At 46.9% G+C, this 24,908-nt stretch overlaps 1 protein-coding gene across 1 annotated transcript in view; it reads left to right on the forward strand.

Annotated features, from left to right (window-relative positions):
- The first annotated feature begins 349 nt into the window (after nucleotides 1-349).
- LOC143973784 (transient receptor potential cation channel subfamily M member 5-like) overlaps nucleotides 350-24,908 on the forward strand; it is a 235,194-nt gene continuing 210,635 nt past the window's right edge. The window contains exons 1-2 of the mRNA XM_077474640.1: nucleotides 350-490; nucleotides 2,833-3,007. Of these exons, the coding sequence (XP_077330766.1) occupies nucleotides 359-490; nucleotides 2,833-3,007 (307 nt within the window). The 5' untranslated portion in view covers nucleotides 350-358. The remainder of the gene's footprint in view (nucleotides 491-2,832; nucleotides 3,008-24,908) is intronic.

Raw genomic sequence — 24,908 nt, forward strand, 5'->3', positions numbered from 1 at the left:
AAGCGAGAGACTTTGGGTAGGGCAGACTTAGTGAAAAGTGATTGAGTTGCATGAGGAATAGAGCACCATGTTTGTAAAGTAGTGTTTTCAGGGTTGGTAAAGTCCCTCTTTTCAGATTTTAAATCAATGGGTTAATAGGGTTGCCTCATTGCCGGGTGATTAAATTGTCCCAGATCTCCATTTATTAGATTTGTAACCTACTGTAAAGTGGCTGGTGAACTCAGACCTGCTTAATATTTCTCCTTTAACGCACAATATATTCCTGATTCATTTAGCTTTATAGCCTAATTCCTGCATACTTTAGGAGAGATTAGTTTGTATAATTAGCTTCCTAATAATCTTATGTGTCTTTTACAGAATGTTTCCATTTTCATATGAGTCAGGGCGGACCATCCTGTGCTTTGATTTCATGGTCTTCACTCTCCGGCTCATTCATATTTTTGCTGTGAACAAACAACTGGGGCCCAAAATCATCATTGTCCAAAAAATGGTAAGTGTGTTAATTAACATTGTATATGTATTTCAGCTGTAAATGTAGCTGTTGATATTAAGTTTAGCTGTAAGAGCTGGTTCACACAGGGGCAACCCGGGATCTGACTTCAGGTCGCCCCAAGTCGCACTGTTGAGAAAATCAATGGTAGTGAATGGAGCCCTCTTAATGTACACTACAGCAGTCGCTCCGACTTCAAAAAAGGTTCCTGTACGACTTCAATCCGACTTCTGTGCGACTTGTACCCATTGATTTCAATGGAAGTCGCCTCCAAGTCGGATCTCAATCTATATTTAAGCGAAAATGTCACCTCTCTAATATTAAAAACCAGCATGGTTTCCCCCTCCAGGGGTAAACCAGGTCCTTAGGCCTGGTATGGATTTTAAGGGGAACACCCCTATGCCGAAAAAACAGCGTGGGGGTCCCCCCAGAATCCATACCAGACCCTTATCCAAGCACGTAGCCTGGCCGGTCAGGAAAGGGGGTGTGAACGAGCGAGCCCCCCCTCCTGAAATGTACCAGGCCGCGTGCCCTCAACATGAGGGGATGGGTGCTTTGGGGAAGGGGGGCGCCCTGTGCCCTCCGCCCCAAAGCACCTTGTCCCCATGTTGATGAGGACAAGAGCCTCTTCCCAAGAACCCTGGCCATTGGTTGTCAGGGTCTGCGGGTGGGAGGCTTATCAGAATCCGGGAGCCCCTTTAATAAGGGGGCCTCCAGATCCCAGCCCCCCACCCTATGTAAATGAGTATGGGGTACATCGTACCCCTACCCATTCACCTGGGGAAAAAAAGCGTCAATAAAAAAAAACACACTACTGTGCAATTTATTAATCAGCTCTGGGGGTCTTCCAACTTCTCTGCGCTCTTCGGCCTCTTCTCCCAGTGTCCGGCCTCTTCTCCCACTTTCTCCGGCGTCTTCTCCCGCTCTTCGGTTATTCTGCCGGCTCCTCCGCTATCTTCTTCCAGCTCTTTTGCTAGCGGTGCCCCGGGCTTCTGCGTCGTCTTCTTCCCTCTTCTCTTCCTGCGATGTTGACACGATGCTCTCTCCAGCTGTAATGCTGTGTGAGTGGTGTGCAGTCACTCATATAGGCATGGGGCGTGATCACCGGTTGATGTCACACAGGGACCCTGCCCCGTATGACGTCAAGTCTTGGGCATGCTGGGACTGTGACGCGATAAGGGGTGAGGCCGAACAGCACAGAGAAGTTGGAAGAGACCTCCAAAGTCAGAAGAAGACCCCCGGAGCTGATTAGTAAATTACTTTAAAAACCTGTAGTGTGTTTTGTTATTGACGCTTCTTGGGGCATGCTGGGACTGTGACGCCATAAGGGGTGGGGTCACCGTGTGACATCACCCGGTGACCACGCTCCATGCCTGTATAAGTGGCTGCACACCGCTCACACAATATTACAGCAGGAGAGAGTGTTGTGTCAACATCGCAGGAAGAGAAGAGGGAAGAAGATGACGCAGAAGCCCAGGCCACCACTAGCAAAATAGCTGAAGAAGATAGCGGAGGAGCCGGCAGAAGAATTGGAGAGTGGGAGAAGAGGCCGAACAGCACAGAGAAGTTGGAAGAGACCTCCAAAGTCAGAAGAAGACCCCCGGAGCTGATTAGTAAATTACTTTAAAAACCTGTAGTGTTTTGTTATTGACGCTTTTTTTCCCCTAGGTGCATGGGTAGGGGTATGATTTACCCCATACTCATTCATATAGAGTCGGGGGCCAGGATCTGGGGGCCCCCTTATTAAAGGGGCGCCCGGATTCCGATAAGCCCCCTGCCCGCAGACCCTGACAACCAATGGCCAGGGTTGTTGGGAAGAGGCCCTTGTCCTCATCAACATGGGGACCCTCCCCCTTCACCAAAACATCCCCCATGTTGAGGGCATGCGGCCCGGTATGGTTCGGGGGGGGGGGGGGGGGGGCTCGCTGGTCCCCACCCCCTTTCCTGACCAGCCAGGCTGCGTACTCGGATAAGGGTCTGGTATGGATTTTGGGGGGACCCCCATGCCATTTTTTTCGGCGTAGGGGGGGTTTCCTTTAAAATCCATAAGGGCCTGGTATGCCCTTGGAGGGGGAACCCATGCTGGTTTTTTATTTTAAATTTGCCATGGAGTTCCCCCTCGAGAGCTGATTATTCTGTGATTGGCCACGGCCAAATTCCCTTGGCCTGGGGCAACTTAAAGTCGTGTTGTAAGTCGCCCCAAGTCATGTTGAAGTTGCCCCAAGTTGCGCTGTTATTCATACTCAAGTCGTGTTGAAGTTGCCTCCAAAAGTCATGCTGGGAGTCCTGTTGCCCCTGTGTGAACTGGCTCTAATCGTTTTTATGTTTTTGTCTCCCCGCAGATGAAGGATGTATTCTTTTTCCTTTTCTTTTTGGGAGTGTGGCTGATTGCTTACGGAGTTGCCACAGAAGGTCTTCTTCACCCCAATGATATGCGTTTGGCCTGGATTTTCCGTCGTGTCTTCTATCGGCCCTACCTGCAGATCTTTGGTCAAATTGAACTGGACAAGATGGATGGTAAGGTGAAAAACACATGTTACAGCGATTGGTACTCCATAAAATCTTCACATATCTGGCCATTTCATTCTTTAAAACATAAGCACATAATCATGATTTTTCTAACCCTTAGGCCATAATAATAGCATGAGTTAGAGTTGGACTTATGCCGTGTACACACGATCGGACTATCCAGCGAACTTAGTTCGGCGGACAAACCACCGGACTTTGCAGTGGAGGTTCGCCATACTTTCCGAAACGAGCGGACCTGCCCACACACGCCCGGACTTTTCCGGCGGACAATCCGCCGGACTATGGCGGGAGTCCGCCGGACTTTTGAAATGAATGGACTTGCCTACATAAGGAGAAAAGTCAGTTCATTTTGAATGCGGCTCCAGGTAGACTGGACCAGCGAAGGAAGCCAATGTCGCCGCCTCCATCGGCGAGATTGACACCTCACTGGCCCTGTCACCTGGTATGGACTTAAAGGGGAATCCCTGCACCAAAAAAAAGGCATGGGGTCCCCCCCAAAGTCCATATCAGACCCTTATCCGAGTACGTAGCCTGGCCGGTCAGGAAAGGGGGTGGGGATGAGCGAGCGCCTCCCTCCTGAGCCATACCAGGCTGCGGGCCCTCAACATGGAGGGTGATTTGGGGAAGAGGGGACCCTGTGCTCCCCCACCCCAAAGAACCTTGTCCCCATGTTGATGAGGACAAGGGCCTCTTCCCGACAACCCTGGCCGTTGGTTGTCTGGGTCTGCAGGTGGGGGCTTATCGGAATCCGGGAGCCCCCTTTAATAAGGAGGCCCCCAGATACAGGCTCCCCACCCTATGTGAATGAGTATTGGAGTACCATGTACACCTGATGAAAAAAACTGTAAATAAAAAAACACAACACGTTTTAAAATAATTTATTGGACAGCTCCAGTGGTGTTCCGTCTTGGGGGGTCTTCTCGCCGGACTCCTCTGCTATCTTCTGCTCTTTTGCTACCTTTTATACTAGCAGAGAAGACCGGCTTTCTTCTTTGTTACCGCCTTTCGGGGATCTTCTTCCGTCTTCGGGGGTCTTGTCCCCCTATTCGGTTCTTCTTGCTGGGCCTCCGCTATCTTATAGCTATTTTACTAGCGGTGGCCCGGTCTTCTGTCGCCGCTGCCTTCTTTTCTTCTCTCTTGTGATGTTGACACGGCGCTTTCTTTGGCCTCAATGGCAGGGACGCGTTGTGCGGCGACTTATCTAGGGACAAGGGGCGGGGTCACTGGGTGATGTTACATGGTGAGCCCGCCCGCATGATGTCACAGCCCCAGAGGATTTCAAAAGTCCGAAAGGACTAGCACACAGACGGCCGGATTGTTTGCCGGACTGCCGAGTCTGGCGGATCATTTTGAGTCAATACTCTTTTGGAAAGAAAAAGTCCGCCGGAGCCCACACACGGGCGGATAGTCCGAACGTGTGTACGCGACATTATGCCGCGTACACACGACCGGAATTTTCGAGGGACTAGGTCCGACGGTCTTTCCGACGGACTTTCGGCGGAGTTCTGACAGACTTTCCGAATGAACGGACTTGGCCACACACAATCACACCAAAGTCTGACGCATTCGAACGTGATGACGTACGACCGGATTAGAATAAGGAAGTTCATAGCCAGTAGCCAATAGCTGCCCTAGCATCGGTTTATGTCCGTCGGACTAGCATACACACAAACGGATTTCTCGGTCCGGCAGAGTTCCGGTGGAAAAATTTAAAACACGTTCTATTTCTAAAGTCCATCAGACCTTTGCTGTCAAAAAGTCCGGTCGTGTGTACGTGGCATGAGAGTTACCCAATAGCTAAGCAAATGGTCAAATGTTTAACCATTTAACTCCCAAACAAAATTGACGTCCTTTTTTTCCCACAAATAGAGCTTTCTTTTGGTGCTATTTGATCACCCCTGCGTTTTTTATTTTTTGCGCTATAAACAAAAAAGCGACAATTTTGAAAAAAAACGCATTATTTTTTACATTTTGCTATAATAAATATTCTCCAAAATATATAAGAAAAAAAAATGTTCCTCAGTTTAGGCCGATACGTGTTCTTCTACATATTTTTAGTTAAAAAAAAATCACAATAAGCGATTGTTGATTGGTTTGCGCAAAAGTTATAGCATTTACAAAATAGGGGATTATGGCATTTTCATTAATATATATATATTTTTTAAATGTGCGGTGATCAGTGATTTTTATCGTGACTGCGACGTTATGGCAGACACATCGGCCATTTTTGGGACCATTTTCATATATACAGCAATCGGTGCTATACAAATGCACCGATTCCTGTGTAAATTACACTGGCAGTGAAACCACTAGGTGGCAGTGTGGGGGTTAAGTGTGTCTTGGGACGCGTTTATAACTGTGGGGGGGGGGGCGTGGCTGTGTGTGACACGTCACTGATCTCTGCTCCGATCACAGGGAGCAGAGATCAGTGACACTGTCACTAGGCAGAATGGGGAGATGCTTGTTTACATTAGCATCTTCCTGTTCTTCCTCCCTGTGAGGCAATCGCGGGTATCCCCGTGGCATTCGAGTCAGCGGGACCTGCGACCCGACTCACAGAGCTTGCCGTGGTGTGCACATTTGCCGCCTCTTAAAGGGTAACGTACAGGTATGTGATTCTGCCTGTACAAGCCCTTCTGCCAACGTATATCATCGTGACGCGGTCGGCAATCGGTTAAGTACTTTTGAGGATAGTAAACTGACTTACTATTTCATGCATAAGTATGCATAAAGAAAAACTAAGTACCTACCTACAGACTGATGCCTAGGGATGAGCCGAAGACCCCCCCGCAGAACATGCGAATGGACCGAAAGTTTGCGCAAACATTCAAACACCGTTAAAGTCTATGGGACTCGAACGTGAGAAATCAAGTGTGAATTTTAAAGGCTAATATACAAGTTATTGTCCTAAAAAGTGTTTTGGAACCCGGGTCCTGCACTGGGGACATGTATCAATGCAAAAGAAAGTTTTAAAAACTGACCTTTTCTCTTATATTCACCGACTGACACAGCCCCTCTCTTTAGACTATTTGGTTGTTACTTCACCTTTAGGAGAGGACTAGGCATGACATGTTAACATGTAATATAAAACCCGGAACTTTCTAGTTCCGGCCAAGGGGCAGTCCCTTAGGTAACAACCCCTTAGCCTGCCTTGCAGCTTCAGTTTTTTTCTGCCTAGTGAAGAAGGACCTAGGAACCCTGCAGGCCCATTGGTCCATGTTTTTTTCTTTGCTTTTTGCGCAAGATTAAAGATCCTGCAATCTGCTATCAACAGCCGGCTGGGTGACAGGCTGGATACTCTTATCCTTGTCTCCCCAGCCTGGCCAGCGAGTGTGGGCAGACCAGAGCTCAGCGCTTGATCGGCCACGACATGCCTCGGCTCCAGAGGCGGTTGGTGAGCACTAATGCTCCGTGGCACACATATAACTGGGCTACTGATGTCTGCATCACAGTGTGCCTGGTCAGCAGCCACCCCATACTGATCAGAGAGTGAGTCTGTGATGGAATGTCTCCCAGCTCTGCAGGGCCGGTAAGTTTGGCTCTCCCTGCCTCGGTGGGGCTGAGCAGCTGGGCATTCCCTGGGAGGTCGATTTGGGGGTCCCTCACCTCCCTCTCTTCCTGTCCCTTTCTTCCCTCCCCCTTTCCTGTGGGGGATGCTGCATGGGCTGCTGAGTGGTGTGTGTGCCATAGACAGGGGCTCTCTGGGGCGGCTCTCACCTGGGGGGGGGGCTGCGCTGTCTGGCTGTGCCCTGGATGTGTGTAGGTCTCTCCTTGGAGGTGTCTGAAGGCTGTGTCTGTTGATCACTGTAGCGCTGTTCACCGCTATGTATCTGCCTGTTTTGTTTCACTGTCCCTCATGGTATACAGTGTTCGGCGGCCATATTTGGTGGGGCAAGGAGCAGCCATTTCCCCTGTGATTATGTCCTTTATACTGGACACTCGGCGGCCATTTTCTTGAAGCCTGAACATGCTTTTGATCAGTTTCAGTGCAATTTGCAGCAGCTCTGCACAGTGCAGTGTGATCTCTTTTGCACCTGGGAGCTGACATAGGACAAAGGCACTACTAGCTGGACAGAACGGAACCAGTCAAGGTGGTGAGTCCTGCAGGAAAGAGCCAGCAGCAGTTAGGAGGATGGGACCATCACTGTCCTAAGTCCCCATTAGATGGCAGATAGGGTAGGGTCAGCATGGCTTCAGAAACTGGTGTTTATTCCCCCGAAATCCAGGCAATTGCAACCAGTTCGCCTGCAGATTGTGCAGTGCCTCTGGAAGCTTTGTCGGCATTCCTCAATTAGTTTGTTGCCAAGATGGAGATGGGGGAGAGCTCTGACACAGACTCGGGCCCTGCTGAGGCTGGTGACCCAGCTCTGTCATTTCAGATGAAGATGACCAGGACCGATCGGACAGTGAGGATGAGTCCCCGTCCGGGTCCGTGCGTGACAAAGCGCTAGTTGGAGCACTTATCACAGCTGTGCATGATACCCTGAAGCTTCAGGAGCCAGAAGATCCCTCTGCTGATGTAGCGGTCCCTTTTGGGTCCCGTAAGCCAGCCCGTTCAAATAACGTGTTCCCGTATCTGACTTATTTTGATAAGTTCATTTACAAGGAATGGGGTCGACCGCAATGGACCTTTTCAGTCCCCAAATACATGGCAGTGCCTTACCCCTTTGAGGAGAGCCTTCTCAAAAAGTAGTCGGCTCCTCTGGTCGAGGACCCCCCAGTATCCAGGTTAAACAAAGTAACCACGATCCCGGTAGAGGAGACTCCTGCCTTTAAGGACCCCTAGGCAGTGGCTCGTTCCTTGTTTACGGTTGTGGGGTCAACAATGCGACCAGTACTGGCATCCACACTTGTGTCTCAGACACTAACAGAGTGGGCAAAACTTTTGCACCACAAATTGGGAGAGCAACAGGCTTCTCCTGTCTGTGTGGAACTAGCAGACCAACTAGTGCAAGGCCTGAAGTACATTTGTGACGCGGCCCTGGATACCCTTCCTCTGTTATCCAGGGCTTCAGTGTCAGAAGTGGTGCTGAGGTGGCCGATTTGGCTAAAATGCTGGTCTGCTGACCAGGCATCCAAAAAAGCCCTGACGGCTCTTCCCTTCCTTGGCGACCAGCTTTTTGGAGCCTCATTGGATGACATTAGTAAAAATGCCACAGGTGGTAAGAGTACAATACTTCCACAGGCCAGGAAGGCTAAGGAGCAACGCCATAGGCAAGGGCCCCCATTCTCCGCTCACAAACAGCTTTTTCGTCCACCCAGGGCTTTGACCAAGCGTCCCCAGCCCGACAGGACGACCTCTGAAGGACCAAAACGTCCCTGGAACTGCAAGCCTAACAAGCCTGCGAGCAAAAGTGCTACCGCATGAAGGTTTGTCCCCACCCGCAACACGGGTGGGGGAGGGTCGCCTTCGGGAGTTTGCAGCCCTGTGGGCCTCTCGGCTGTCCGACCAATGGGTCTGCAATCTGATTTCCTCAGGCTACAAGATAGAGTTCCTCTCTTGGCTGCAAAACAGATTCTTCCCCTCTAGCATACCCGTACTCCCGGCTCTATTGGGGGTGGTAAGAGACCTGCTGAGTCGTGGGGTGTACCTGTTCCCTGTTTCCAGGGGTTCTACTCAAACCTGTTTGTAGTCCCCAAAAAGGAAGGGGTACGTCCAATCTTGGACCTAAAAGCCCTCAATTACTTTGTGAAAGTACAGAGGTTGAGAATGGAATCAGTTCGCTCAGTAGTCTCTGCACTCCATCAAGGGGTCTCCCTGGCATCCTTGGACATCCAGGATGTGTACCTGCACATACCCATATGCCTTCGGCATCAGAAGTTTCTGCAATTTGCAGTCAGGGAAGCCCACTACCAGTTTGTGGCTCTCCCTTTTGGTTTGGAATCAGCCCCCCGAGTCTTTACCAAGATATTGGCTCCTGTTTTGGTGTTGCTGTGGCAACGTGGGATCGCGATCGTGGGATACCTAGACAATCTCCTCCTTAGAGCATCTTCCTCCTCAGAGTTAGAGGAGGATGTGTCGATGTGTCGATCACCATGCAGACCCTGCAGGAATTTGGGTGGTGAGCGTTTGGAGTACCTAGGCTTATTGCTGGACCCCATGGAAGCGAGAGTGTTTCTCCCTTCTGACAAGCTGCAGACTCTCAGAGCCACGGTAAAACTGCTGATGAACCGCAGGTGGACGTCACTATGTTTCTGCATGCGAGTCCTGGGACTCATGGTGGCCTCCTTTGAGGCTGTACTGTATGCCCAGTTTCACTGCAGAAGGATATTTTGACAAAATGAGACAAATCTCCGTTGTCCCTGGATTGGCATATTCAGGTGAGCTAGAATTTTGCGTGTTCGCGATTCGCCAAACCGGCGGATTTCTGGCGCTGTTCGCGTGGTGGACATATGTGTTTACATTGTGAAAGAACTTTGACCCATGATGACACATCCATCATGGGGTACAGGACAACCAATTCAAACATTTCAGCACATGGACAATTGGACATTCCCCCTACCTTATAAATAGACCTGATCTTGCGGCCATTTTACATTCTGTCTTATGTCAGTGTAGGGAGAGTGTGGAGCAGGGACAGACTGTAGTGACACAAATCACTAGTTATTAGGTCCACAAAAGTCCTTTTAAGGACTGGTATAGGTGTACAGTATATAGGGTTCTGGTGCACTGCTGCTGACTGCTGTGCTGCTGATTGCTGAGTGCACTGCTGACCGATTCTGCAGCTGTCTTTTGTCAGTGTAGGGACATGACGCTGTGTGGAGCAAGGACAGTTAGTTTAATCACTAGCTATTACTATTAGGTCCACAAAGGTCCTTTTAAGGACTGCTATAGGTGTACAGTATATAGGGTTGTACACGTATAATATAATTTCTTTCAAATATAGAAAGACTATTATACTTGACTGCTGACCGATTCTGCAGCTGTCTTTTATCAGTGTAGGGACTAAGGGACAGTCTGCTCTCTATCTCGGTGCTGGTGTCAGTGCTTTCTATCTCGGTGCTGGTGTCAGTGCTTTCTGTCTCAGTGCTGGTGTCAGTGCTTTCTGTCTCGGTGCTGGTGTCAGTGCTTTCTGTCTCGGTGCTGGTGTCAGTGCTTTCTGTCTCGGTGCTGGTGTCAGTGCTTTCTGTCTCGGTGCTGGTGTCAGTGCTTTCTGTCTCTGTGCTGGTGTCAGTGCTTTCTGTCTCGGTGCTGGTGTCAGTGCTCCCTATCATGGTGCTGGTGTCAGTGCTCTCTATCATGGTGCTGGTGTCAGTGCTCTCTATCATGGTGCTGGTGTCAGTGCTCTCTATCATGGTGCTGGTGTCAGTGCTTAGTCTCTATCGCGGTGCTGGTGTCAGTGCTCAGTCTCTATCGCGGTGCTGGTTTCAGACAGTGAGGGAGATAGCAGCGGAAAAGCCAATCAGCAGGCAGTGTCAGCACCATGGCTGAGGATCAGCACTGGACTGGCACCTCTGGACCACCGCAGTGGAGCCCTGCATAGGTGGGGGTAAGGGCCGGGCAGAGGGAGGGGCTCAAGCACAGGTTGACACACTGGGACACTGGCACAGGACTGCACTGCCCTGACTGTGGCACCGATCATCTCCTGCACCCCCTTCATAGCCTGCCCTGACCTTGCCTCTCCTCCATGGCCTTCATGCGCTCCTGAATTGTCAAAATTTCACAGATAAAAAAAGAATGCTTGTCATTGTCGATCCCAGATTCACTTAAGACTTTTGTTATGTCAGTGTCCATGTGGTGGGACTATGTGTGCACAGCTAGTAAGTATTTTGTGACTGAAAATATGACCTGGAGGTTTTTAAGATTCGCCTGCCATTAAAGTCAATGGGGTCCGCCACAAACTTTGCGTTTTGCAAACTTTTGGCCACGTTCGCGGTTCGCGAAATGTCCCGTCGGAAGTTCGTCCATCACTAGTCCGGGAAGTCGTTCCTACCTCTTAAATGGACAGTGATCACAATGGACACCAGCCTATCCGCCTGAGGAGGAGTAATAGGAGTTCAGTCAACCCAGGGCCTCTGGTCGGTGGAGGAATACAAATTGCCGATCAATTTGCTCGAACTAAGAGCGATAAGGCTATGCCTCTCCACATGGTCGATAAGACTTCGAGAGCGTCCGATCAGGATCCAGTCAGACAACGCCATGGCGGTGGCATACGTCATTCACCAAGGAGGAACAAGAAGCTCAGCCGCTGCACGGGAGGTCGCTCACATTCTTCAGTGGGCAGAGTGACATGTACCCGCCCTGTTAGTCATTTACATCCTGAGAGTGGAGAACTGGTAGGCAGACTATCTAAGTCGCCAGATGCTGGACCCAGGAGAATGGGCGTTGCATCCAGAGGTGTTCAGGCTACTGTGCTTGCGAAGAGGCACACCAGACAAGGATATTTTGGCCTCCCGTCTCAATCAGAAGGTCCCAAGATTCATGTCCAGGACAAGAGATCCTGCGTCAGACGCGCTGATGGCTCCGTGGGATCAGTACCAGCTGATCTATGCCTTTCCTCCGCTGAAACTGTTACCACGTCTGCTCTGCAGAGTGGAGCCAGAGAGGATTCCAGTAATACTGATTGCCCCAGCTTCCCTGGTACACAGACGTAGTGCACCTGGTGGCAGACGCCCCTTGGCGACTGCCGTTATGAGAAGACCTTCTGTCTCAAGGTCCGATTCTCCATCCTGCTTTACCATTGCTGGTTTTAACGGCTTGCCTATTGAGAGCCAGGTGTTGAGGAACCGGGGTCTTTCTGGCTCAGTGATCCCAACTATGCTGAGAGCACGGAAATCTTCTTCTCAGAAGATATATCATCGTACTTGGAAGGCCTACATCTCCATGTGGGAGAAGAAAGGATGGCGGGGGCGCTCCTTTTCTATATCCAGAAACCTGCTGTTTCTACAGCAAGGAGTAGACCAGAAAATTGGCTTTAAGCACCATTAAAGGACAAATATCAGCTTTGGCTGTCTTTTTTCAGCGACCCCTGGCGTCTCACTCTCTAGTGAGCACACTTGTTCAAGGGGTCCGACATGTAGTTCTTCCGGTGCGTCCACGGTTACCCCCATGGGATCTGATCCTGGTGTTATCGGAGCTTCAAAAACCGCCATTTGAAAATATCAGAGAGATTCCCCTGTTGACTCTTTCCCAGGAAGTGGTCTTTCTAGTGGCCATTACATCGGCCAGGAGGGTTTCGGAACTGGCGGCCTTGTCTTGCAAGTCGCCCTATCTGGTTATCCACAAGGATAAGGTGGTGTTGCGTCTGCAACCTTCTTTTCTGCCAAAGGTGGTTTCGGCGTTACACATCAATGAAGGCATTGTGTTACCATCTCTGTGTCTGAAGCCGACACATCCTAAGGAGGTGGCCCTTCATTCCCTGGACGTGGTTCAGGCTCTGAGGGTGTATTAGTCTGCCATGGCTCCCTTTCAGAAGTCAGACTCCTTGTTTGTTTTGGTGGCTGGTCCGAAAAAAGGCATGGCGGTCTCGTCGGCCACCATTTCCAGGTGGATCAGACAGATTGTAGTACAGGCCTACGCCTTGAAGGGGCAGGTGCCCCCCTTTCCGGTCACGGCCCACTCCACAAGGGCAATCGGAACGTCTTGGGCCTTTCCGACATCAAGCGTCTGTCGCTCAAGCGTGTAAAGCGCCGACTTGGTCGTCTGTTCACACTTTTACAAAATTCTACAAGGTAGATGTCAGTGCATCGGCTGATGCCTGTTTTGGCCGCAGAGTTTTGCAGGCGGCTGTATAAAAACACAGTACATTTAAGTAAATGCACTGTTGCATTTGTTACCGCAGTTCCGGTGGTTTGAGGGTAGTGTCTCTCTGTTGAGGAGCACCCTGTTTTTTTTGCGGGTAAAAAAAGTTTAGTTATTCCCACACACTGTCGTTTTTGTGGGTAAAGTTTATACTAGTTCCCACATGCCATGGTGGATGAAGTTTTATGCTGTTTCCCCCCCCCCCCCCCCTCGTTTTGGCACTGCTTGGGGACATCCCAAGGGTCTAACGAGAGGAGCGGTGTCAGTGAATATAAGAGAAAATAGTATTTATTGTACTCACCGTAAAATTATTTTCTCTGTAATTCACCAACTGACACAGCACCTGCCCCTCCTATTTTTCTTTACGTTATACTGCTTGTTGACGTACTGAAGCTGCAAGGCAGGCTGAGGGGTTGTTACCTAAGGGACCGCCCCTTGGGCGGAACTGGAAAGTTCTGGGTTTTATATTACATCTTAATATGTCATGCCTAGTCCTCTCCTAAAGGTGGCGTAACAACCCAATGGCCTAAAGAGAGGAGCTGTGTCAGTAGGTGAATTACAGAGAAAAGTATTTTACGGTGAGTACAAAAAAATCCTATTTTTTCGGGAACAGTGATTTTAATGTTGTTTAAAGTGAAAAAATAAAAGTGAAATATTCCTTTAAATATCATACCTGGGGGGTGTCTATAGTATGCCTGTAAAGTGGTGCGTGTTTCCCGTTTTTAGAATAGTCCCTGCACAAAATGAAATTTCTAAAGGAATAAAAGTCATTTAAAACTGCTTGGGGCTGTAATGTAATATCGGATCCCGGCAATATGGATGAAAATTGAGAAAAAACGCATGGGTAACCCCCCAGCCCATTACCAGGCCCTTTGGGTCTTGTATGGATATTAAGGGGAACCCTGCACCAAAAAAAAAAAAAAAAGGCGTGGGGGCCCCCAGGCCCTATATACTCTGAACAGCAGTATACAGGTGTCCCGAACAAGACAGGGACTGTAGGTTTGTTAAGTTGAATCTGTTTGTAATTTGGAACAGGTAAATTTTTTAAGTGTAGCTCCAGCTAAAAAATTAATTTTTAAGCTTTTTGGATGACATAGGGAAGGGTTATCATCACCCCTGTAAAATGTGTTTTGCTGTCTGTGCCCCTATTCAGAAGATTTCACTTCGCTTTCTGTCCCAATGACAATTGGATTTTGAAAATTTGGGGTTTTTAGGGAAATAAGGATTGGTGATAATAAAGCATCAATGGAGACACCTTTTTCCCATAATTAACTCTTACAGGAGAGAATTTCCCTTCTTAGGGGTAGATTTCCTCTCACTTCCTGTTGTCTCCCACCGTTTGTAAGTAGGAGTTGTTTGTAAGTCGTATGTTTGAAAGTAGGGGACCACCTGAATATACTATACGGCAGTGGTGGCCCGTCACATAGGTGACGCACAGACGCCGCACCACCTCCTGACTGTCACAAAAATAAAATAAAAAAAGTAATTTTTTTTAACACTGGCCCTTTAAAAAAATAAAAAAAATAAAAAAAGGTCCATAAGTGCACTGTGTTCGGACGCAGATGCAGCACTTAATTTGCGGGCTTTTAACCAGACTTGGTGTGATCCATCGCTTCGAGTAGCTTCCGCATATTATATGCATTATTATGGCCGGTGCTTTGAGTGACATTCGAGTTATGATGTCACTTCCGCTTTTATCTCCCAGTGCGCCCGAGCAGAGGAAGCATGGGCAGCGGACTCCTCTACTGCTGTGTGACTACCCAGTCACACCAAGATAAGACAACGCTGCCTTGGAGCCATAGAGGGAGTGAGAGAGCCGGAGTATGTCTGCAGAGCGCCCGTGAATGGAGCCATCTAAGCCGTGTATGAGGAGAAGGATGGAGCTGGGCTCACTGCTGTGCACGTGGAGAAGGATGGAACTGGGCTCACTGCTATCTATCTATCTATCTGTCTTTCTATTAATCTATCTCAGTATCTGTCTATCTATCTGTTTTTCTATCTGTCTGTCTGTCTGTCTATCTATCTGTCTCTCCCAGTATCTATCTATCTATCTATCTATCTATCTATCTATCTATCTGTATGTCTGTCTATCTAGCAATTTATCTAAACGTAAGGAGGAAAAAAGTGCATAAATATAAATAAATGAATGAAAAACGAGCTAGCTGCACACCCCTAAGTATTCTAGAGAGAATAAAAAAAGAAGAGTTCCCCTTGGGGTTTTCAGGCAGCAACAAGAAGCAGAGATAAATCCGTAAAAAGTTATATTTATTTTATTGATTCAACGGCTTATTTGCCATCATAGATTAAAAATACAGGCTCTGGTATATAATATTATAGCATATCAGTGAATAAACAGTATATGCAACATTTAATACAAAATAGGTTACAGGAACAATTTACAAGTACAGCACTTTTTCAAAAGTTGCAAAATAGCACCCGGGCTGCCCCAATGCATTTCGACCTTCAGGGAGTCAGGGTCTTCTTTAGGGGTAAAAAGCAACAAAGCCCTGGCGAAAGGAGTAGTTATATTGTATATTCTGCAGGTAATCAAATAAAAAAGACTTTCAATATAATAGGTTTTAACCGAAAAATTTATGTAATATCAAAACTTATTTTGATAATTGAAGTAACTGATAAATACAATCTATTATTATTATTATCAGTTATGTATTACTTTGTCTAGTCCCTATAGCTAGCTAGTCTATACGCCAAGCACATGCTATCGTTAATATCACAATACTACCACCATTGGCTATGAAATCAATACACGGTCTAAGATCAATTAAATCTCATTTATTTCCCAAGGAAATAAGAAAGCGTGCATAAAGTTTCAAAAGAAGTTACAATAATACATAGCATACAATCAGAATACAATATAAGCCTTATACTTATCCGACCCTCGTGACTGGACCTCCTGATGGAATCGGAGACCGAACTCATTGTTGCACCCCTTTTTGATAAACATACCTCAGCCATACCACAACCCATAGCCCATCCTACTTTGCCTGTGGACCAATGAGCGTCTCTGGGGCGTCTCTTCCCCCAGGCTAACCACCTCGGACAGTCCTGCCATACTTGGCCTCTGGGGGGCAGTGTCTGCCCATGAATTGCAACTGCTCCGACTGGGTTCCCATCTTGTGGTTCGATCTCGGACGCCCCTCCCGCTCATTAATCGTCTTCTTTGTCCCTACAGACAGCCCAGCGCCATACTGTCTTTGAAGCTTTGTGCACACCAGGTGGGCTGAAGATAACTCCTTTGCTATGCAGATTCTGCCACATTCCTCTATACATTCTAAACATGTGGGACTGCAAGTATCACTATGGCTGAGTTCGGTTGTATCAACAGATGTGTAGAACTTTAGATATATAACATTACTTCTTGTTCACTTCCAACAATAATATTTACCAGTTCCACCGAACCAATGCTTTTCAACCAGAGACTTCTAATAAAATCTGAAAAACGGAACAGTGCCTTCCCTCAAAGGGTCATCCTGGATCCGCTGCCCCACTATTTTGACCCACCTCAGCCACCCACCAAGATGGACACGGGGGGGGGGCGCAAAAGAAGGGGAGAACAAAGGCAGAACACGACTTCACGGGGGCATCAAATGCTAGCTTACAAGAATTGACAGTGTCTGGAGTTTCCCCAGGGTGATCAGAAGAACAGAGGAGGAGATTCTTGGCACACCCAAGGTGGCCACATCTAAAAATAATGAAATACAATATGATATGATATGGAGCAAATACATCACAAAAAATTTATATTATAACTAGTTATTTGACTGGAGTATTGAGTATATTGTGTTAATCTACAAAAGCATAGATAAGTGGGAATAGTGAAATGAGAGGGAATGCCACTTTGTTTCCCAAGTAATGTTTAAACAAATAATAAACTGGTGTGATATTCCATATTGTGACAATCAGTATTATGCTAAATAATGTGAATGTAAAAAACCCATAAATGTGTGTATTGAATCAATAACCCCATAAACATGTGGTGATGCCTAAAAAAGTGATAGTATGAATAGTGATAAAAAATATATTAAGAGCATCAGTGAATAATAATGTATTACCTGCGTATTGTATCTGCCGCACTTATATTGTAGTCTGCAGATAAGTAAAATAGCCCCTTAAAACGAATAGCGAAAAGCCCCCAGTGCCTCAACGGCCCTAAAGCTAAATCAAAAGTGATAAAGTTACCAAACTTCATATTGTATATAAATAATAAAGATGCAGCGAAAAGAGATATCTCTCTTCAGCATACTCCATACCTGTTTCAATGATCTGTTTGAGTGGTGTTCCAGGACTCAAATGAAAAGGTCCTGGCTAATACACCTCATTTATAGCACTTACTTGTTAGATTAGATACAGGTGGGATTCTCCTCCTATTTATGGGTGTGTCAGCTCTCCACCCATCTGCTGCTCTCAACCATCAGAGCCATATTTATGGCTCCTGTCAATTTCTCGGCGTTCCGGAAGGCACATAATGCCCCAGAATTCCCGTCGCCTCCGATGCAACCCGCGTGACGTCGCCATGATATGCGCGCCTGCGCAGTGCAAAACCCCCCATAGGACTCGGGGAGAGCCCGCGCAGGCGCACTGCTCAGACCGCGACGTCCGGCGGCGATCACGGAATGCCGCCGGCACAGGATTTACCACCCCCAGCCCAACCTAGCCTAGAGAGATCGGGGACGGGAAGCAATAAAAAAAGTGCTCCAACGTCCCCTCACCGTGCCAGGAAGCCAGCAAAACCCCCGACATGGTCCAACCCCAATCAGAACAACAGATCCATAACGCCCAAGGGGAATTACATAAAGTGACAGTACATCAATAATACAATATAGCTATCGCTAGTGATACATAGTATTGTCGGAATAATAAATACCACCATTATTGTTTCACTGCTTGGTATGGATTAATAATAATTTGGTTATGATCCTGGGAGAGAGGGGAACGAAGGGTAGGGAGAGGGCCGGGACAAAGGATGAGAGGAGGCAAGGGAGGGGAGAAATGGAAAGCAGAGAGACAGTGACTGAACCCACACTGTAACAATAGTGGGATTTATTTTATATTTCTTTGCCCTCACTGGCTATCAATTGATTTACTACATTAACTCGTTTTGCCTGAAGTATAACCTTTTAGAAAAGGTGCAAACGAGATTGCCTCATTGAGGCCCGGATATTGTGTGGCCTGAAGTGAATGTATCCACTTTTGTTCAATTTGTAGCAATGTCTTGTTCCAATCACCGCCTCGTTTGGGAATGTGTACCCTATCTAAGGCGGCGAAGAGAATTTTTGGCATAATATAATCGTGATATGTGACCGCATGTCTGCCAAGGGGAAGGTAGATGTTGCCAATTTGCATACTATATGCGTGTTTCGAAATTCTACACCAGAATTTTTGTTTGGTCTTTCGTACATAGTAGGCCCCACACTCACAAGTCATCAAATATACGACTCCACAGGTCTGACAGTTGACAAAATGTTTAGGTCGATAAATTCGACCATTAGGTAACTTAAATATTCTATCTTTTCTTATTAGTGGACAGTGTGCACAACTGCCACACGGAAAGGTGCCCAACGTTGTGCAATGTTTTTTATTAGTCGAATCTGTAAACTCACTCCTTACCAGCCTGTCCTTTAGGGACGTGGCTCGTTTAAACGTGATTAAGGGAAAAAGAGACACAAAATGCCTCACTGTCTCATCATCTCTTAGAATAGACCAATGTCTCTTAATTATGGTATTGATCTCTTTATGCTGTACAGAAAAACGTGTTATAATGCGTGTCTTCTCATCTTTTTGATTTTTACCACTTTTGGAAGATTTTAATAGTAAGGAATCTCTGGTCTGCCCAATAGTTGAATTATACGCCCAACGAAGGCATTTGCGACTATAGCCGTGAGCGAGTAGACGACTTTGAAGATTGTCAGCCTCACTTTTAAACGATACCTCACTGGAACAATTCCTTCTCAAGTGAAGGTATTGTCCATACGGTATAGAGTTTATTAGGGGGCGAGGGTGGAAGCTATCTGCGTGTAATATAGTATTGCCAGCAGTGGTTTTTCTGTACAAAGTAGTAGAAAGATGTCCCGACGAGTCCAATTCAATCTTGACATCCAAGAATGTCACAGATTTGACATCATAGTTTAAAGTAAATTTTAAATTAAATTTATTGATATTGAGTAAATCAAAAAACTCAAAAAGAGTTTCCCTTGAGCCGCTCCAAACGATAAAGATGTCATCGATGTACCTGAGCCAGATAAACACCTGGCCCAGGTACCCGACGAGGCCCTCATCGCTGGAGAGAGATCTTTCCCACTCCCCCAGGTACAGATTGGCGTAGAATGGGGCACAACATGTCCCCATCGCTATGCCCTGCACCTGGAGGAAGTGGGAACCATCAAAGGAAAAATAGTTGTTATTTAAAATGTAGTCTAGGCCCTTCAAAATAAATGTATTGAATGACCCATCCGGATAAGGATTGCGACTCAAAACATCATGAATGGAAGAAAGGCCCATATTGTGCAGGATGGAACAGTAAAACGATTCCACATCAATGGTAACAAGAAGTACCTGAGCCAGTAGTTTGAGTGTTTTAATTATTTGCAGAAAGTGAATAGTGTCCTTAACAAAGGATGGTAAGGCTCTTGCATACGGTTGCAGATATGCATCTATAACTCTGCTCAGATTTTCGGAAATACTTCCGTTGCCAGACACTATAGGGCGTCCCGTAAGATCACCCAAACCCTTGTGTACTTTGGGAATACTATAGAAAACTGGCATTTTGGGATATTTTGTTCGAATATATTCATGTAGCTGTTTATCAATAACAGCTTCTTTGTATGTTGTATCTATTAAGTCATAGAATACGCAATATGATTTTTCTATGTATCTTATTTGTGTAATTTTATACCATTCTTTGTTGTCAAGAATTCGTCGGCACATAGAGCGATATGCGGCGCTGTCTATCAGCACCACATTGCTGCCCTTGTCCGATGGTTTAATTGTAACAGTCTTTTTAGATGATAATGTACGTAATGCCTTATTTTCATTGTCAGATACATTTTTTACTGTACCTCGACTACGCAGGATTTTCACAATGTCTCTTAACACTTGTTTAACAAAAATATGTACACTAGAGTTAGTATTTAAAGGAGGAAACTTAGATGAAGGTTTTTTGAACCTTAATCTAGGATTCAGACTAGATTGCTTTGTCTCAGCTAGTAAGGCTTCTAAATCCACTTGATCAATAAGATCTACTGTATTGTTCTCATTATATAGTAATGTCAAATCGCGAAGAATCTTCTTTTTTTTTTCTCTTTTTTTATTCTCTCTAACAATTTATCTATAGCTGTCTATCTATCTATCTATCTATCTATCTATCTATCTATCTATCTATCTATCTATCTGTTTTTCTATCTGTCTATGTATCTGTCTATGTATCTGTCTGTCTGTCTATCAATCTCCTTTTCTTTCTGTCTTTCTATGTATCTATCTGTATGTCTGTCTGTCTGTCTATCTATCTATCTATCTATCTATCTATCTATCTATCTATCTATCTATCTATCTATCTATCTATCTATCTATCCATCTATGAATCTGTCTGTCTATTTATCTATCTAGTTATCTATTTATCTATACATCGGTCTGTCTGTCTTTCTAGCTATCTGTTCTGTCTTTTTATCTATCTATCTGGGTTTATCTATCTATCTATCTATCTCTCTATCTCTCTATCTCATCCAATATCTATCACATCCAATATCTATCTCATCCAATATTTATCTATCACCCAATATCTGTCTATCTCTCCCACCCAGTGCCTATCAATCTGTAGGCGCTATTGCATGTGAGTGATCAGGGGGCATGAGGTTGGTTGGGGCTTTGTTTGCCCCCCCCCCCCAAAAAATGGAGCACCAACCACCACTAATATACGGCCTGCCCTATATACTCTGCAGTAATTTGGGGCTTAGGTGTTGGTGGTACTAGAACACTGTAAGCCCTCAGTTGACGCTGGACCGGGCCCTACTGTGAAATATTAGATCTAGAATTGTAATTACATGCCCCTTTTGAACAGGGTCAGAAAAATGGGGCCTTTGGTGGTGTGGTGGTGTTTCCACAACACTCTAAGCCCAGTTACTCTTGGTGGGCGCTGGAACGGGCCCTTCTGTGAAATATTATATCAAGAATTGTAATTACGTGCCCCTGTTGAACAGGGTCATAAAAATTGGGCCTTTGATGGTGGTGTGTTGGTGTTGCCACAACATTGTAAGCCCTCACAGTTACTCTTGGTGGGGGCAGGAACAGGCCCTGCTGTGAAATATTAGATCAAAAATTGTAATTACACGCTCCAGGGGCAGAAAAATCTGACCTTAGGCACTGGTGCCACAACACTACAACCCCTCACAGATACTCTGGTTAAGCACAGGAACGAGCCCTGTTGCAAAAGATTACAGCACAAAATGTAATTACATGCCCCTGCTAAACAGTGGCAGAAAAATTGGGCTTTAGGCATTGGTGTTGGTGGCACAACACTGCAACCCCTCACAGATACGCTAGTTGAGCACAGGAACGAGCCCTGCTGCAAAATATTACAGCAAAAATTGTAATTACACACCCTTGTTAAACAGGGGCAGAAAAATTGGGCCTTAGGCACTGGTGGTGGTGCCCAGAACCAAAAATGTTCTTAGAAGCTATCGAAAACATGAGCATTGAGGAGGAATAGGATAGTCACTCAGCATCAGCATAGGCAGCCTTCAAGGGATCTCCCATTCATAAAAAAAATGTATTGGTTACATCAGCATCATATGCTTGGTAGCTGGTGATCCAAGACTGATTCATTTTTATGAAGGTAAGCTGATCAACCAAGTCTGTGGACAGGCCCTCCCTGTGTTTCAAAGCCTCCAGCAGCACTGAATGTGCATTCAGATAGAACGCTGGATGCAGGACAGGTCAGTAGCTCAGTTGCATACTATGCAAGCTCTGGCCAGTGATTCATCCTCAAGACTCAGTAACCCAGTGGATTTTTGGTTGGGAAGGTCTCAGAGTCTGATCTTGCCCCAAGGTATTCCTGCACCATGTAAAGCAGACGCTGACGATCGTTTCTGGAACCGATCAGACCTTGGGGCTGAAGACTAAAAAAAATTCTGAATGCATTGGTCAGACGGCCACCTTCTCCACCGCTCCTTCTGTAACTGACCGAAGCCTCAGCAACACGTTATCCAGGAGGACTAGGAAATTGCAACCTCCCAGGCTCTGTAAACGCATTGCACAAACCTTTCTGCAAGGCCTCCGAAAGATGTTTTATCCTCTGCTCCCTCTGCGAAGGCTGGATAAGTTCCGCAACCTTACCCTTGTAACATGGATCAAGAAAGGTTGCCAGCCAGTACTGATCCCTCTCCTTTATACTATGAATCCAAGGGTCCTTTCGCCAGGCTTTACTGGATCAGGGAGGCCATGCAGTGTAGGTTTGCTGATGCATTTGGTCCGGAGTCCTCTGGATCACCAAGGGCGACATGATCCGCAGCCACCGCCTCCCAGCCACGTACAAGTCCATGGGTTTCTTGGGACTGAAAATGATCCCTTGAAGACTGCTGCCGATGCTTAGTTCCAGGCCCCGCCTCCATGCTCACACAATCTTCCTCCTCCTCTTCTTACTGTGTGATAGGCGGGCCTGCAAGTATACTGTCTGGATAAAGGATCTTGAGAGGCAAGAAGTCCTCCTCTTCCTCCCTCTGTTCTGCCTCAAGTGCCCTGTCCATTATTCCATGCAGCATGTGCTCCAACAGGAAGACAAGAGGGACAGTATCACTGATGCATGCACTGTCACAGCTCACCATTCTCGTGGCCTCCTCAAATGGTGACAGGACAGTGCATGCATCCTTGATCATTAGCCACTGGTGTGGCGAAAAAAAGCCAAGCTCTCCTGACACTGTCCTGGTGTCATAGTCACACAGTCATTGATGGCCCTCTGCTGTGTATGCAGCTGCTGCAGCATTGCCAATGTTGAGTTCCACCTGGTGGGCATGTGTCAGGTACCTGGTGGTAGTCTGGTCTGCAGAGGGAGGTCTCTCTTACACCTTTGACTCAAGGCCCCTGATAGAGCAGACAGGAGGCACAGGAGTGCAGAGTCGCATGAGTGCCCAGCAAGGTTGCTAGTAGACGAGCTGGACCGGAACTGCAGCAGGAACTGGAATGGACTCGGACAGCTGAATGCTGAATGCTGAAGCTCAGGCCAAACAAGTCCAAGCAGGTGAACACTGGAGCAGGGTCAGGTGCAGCCAGGTTCGGCAACAGGCAACCAGCGAGGTAGCAGGAGGAGCAGGCAGGAACGTGGTCTTGGGTACAGGCAGGTTCGGCAGCAAGCTGGCTGCGAGGTAGCAGAAAGAGCAGGCGGGAATGTACTCCAACAGGCTGAGGTCGTCATTTTGTGCAACACTTGTGCGCAGGCATGTGCGTGTGAGCATAGGTGCAGGTGCGCACATAGGTGCGCATGTGCTCGTGCAGCCCTTTTCAGTGGAATATGTAGAACAGGGGGATGTCTAAGGTCCATCTTGATTGCTGGCGTGCCCTTTCTGACATTGCCCCCTCCCAATGGGCAGACTGTGGATGCCCAATCAGGCCAACTTCAAAGGATGGGATCTCTTGAATGCCTGAGCAAGTCTTTCATCGTGGACATTGTCCTCGGGTTCCCATGAGTTTTTCTCCAGGCCATACCCTTTCCATTTGATGAGATACTGGATCTGGTTTCTTCTTTCCCTACAGTCCAGAATTGCCTCGACTTTAAATTCTGGGGCCCGTATTCCGACCAGGAAATGGATCAGGGGTCAAGGGTTTCAACAAAGCCACATGAAAAACAGGGTGTATCTTAAAGGAATCTGGCAGTTCTAGCTCGTAGGCCACGTCGTTGATCTTCCTCCATACCGGGAAGGGTCCCATGAATTTAGGACCTAACTTTTTAGAAGGGCAGGCTAGTTTTAGGTTTGCTGTGGACAGCCAAACCCAATCACCAGGTTCCAGTATTAACTCTCTCCGTCTCTTCTTATCAAAGACCTGTTTGTTACGTTCTTGAGTTTTAGCCATAGTTGTAGCAGTTTGTTATTGGCATGAAAGAAATTTACAGTTTCAAGGACAGCAGGTACAGAACATTCCGGAAAGGTATTGGTCAGAAAGGATGGGTTAAATCCGTAATTATCAAAAAATGGGGACTGTTTTGTGGCAGATTGGGTGGAATTGTTATAAACGAATTGTGCTAAAGGAAGTAATGTGGCCCAGTCATCTTGTGAAAATGAGGAAAAACAACTTAATTATTGCTCAAGAGTCTGGTTAGTCCTCTCTGTTTACCCGTTCGTTTGGGGATGGTATGCAGAAGAAAATGACAGTTCAATTCCCAAGGTTTCGCATTGTGACTTCCAGAACCTTGAGGTAAATTGTACCCCTCGGTCCGACACGATGTTTGCTGGGACTCCGTGGAGTCTAACAATTTCCTTCACAAAAATTTGAGCTGTTTCCAGGGCAGATGGCGTACCTTTCATGGGCAGGAAATTGGCCATTTTGGACAATCGGTCTACCACCACAAAGAAAAACCGTCTGATGGGAGAAGTTCCACAATAAAATCAATTGAGATATCCTTCCAGGGATTTATAGCAGTTTTAGCAAACCCCATGCTTTGGTTTTACTGCTCTTGTTCCGTATGCATACGGTACAGGACTCTATATAGCCCTTGCAGTCCTTTTCAACTTGGGGCCACTAGAATGTGCGCTGCACAAGTTCAGTAGTTTTACTGATCCAGAAATGTCCAGCTAGCCTGTGGTCATGATACAATCCTAAGACAAACATGTAGACTTTCTGGTATTAATGTTTTTTCCTTGCGCCACAGCAGACCATCCCTGGCCTGCAGCGTTATTCCTGGTAGTAGAGGAATATTCACAGAAGACTGCTTAATTTGTGACAGCAGGTCTCCCTGAAGCAGTAGAAAGTTCTCAGAAGACAGAATTGTGTCAGGCGGTGCAGATTCCCCAGATTTGGAGAACATATGGGAGCCTGGTCTGTAAGTCAGGTGGAAAGAGAACCTGGAAAAGAAGAGTGTCCATCTAGCCTGGCGGGGTCTGAGTCTCTTGGCAGTTCTTAGGTATTCCAGGTTCCTGTGAT

This window comes from Lithobates pipiens, unplaced genomic scaffold, assembly GCF_037356315.1.
Source record: "Lithobates pipiens isolate NorthernLeopardFrog02 unplaced genomic scaffold, aLitPip1_a1.2 Scaffold_99, whole genome shotgun sequence".
NCBI classification, from domain to species: Eukaryota; Metazoa; Chordata; class Amphibia; order Anura; family Ranidae; genus Lithobates; species Lithobates pipiens.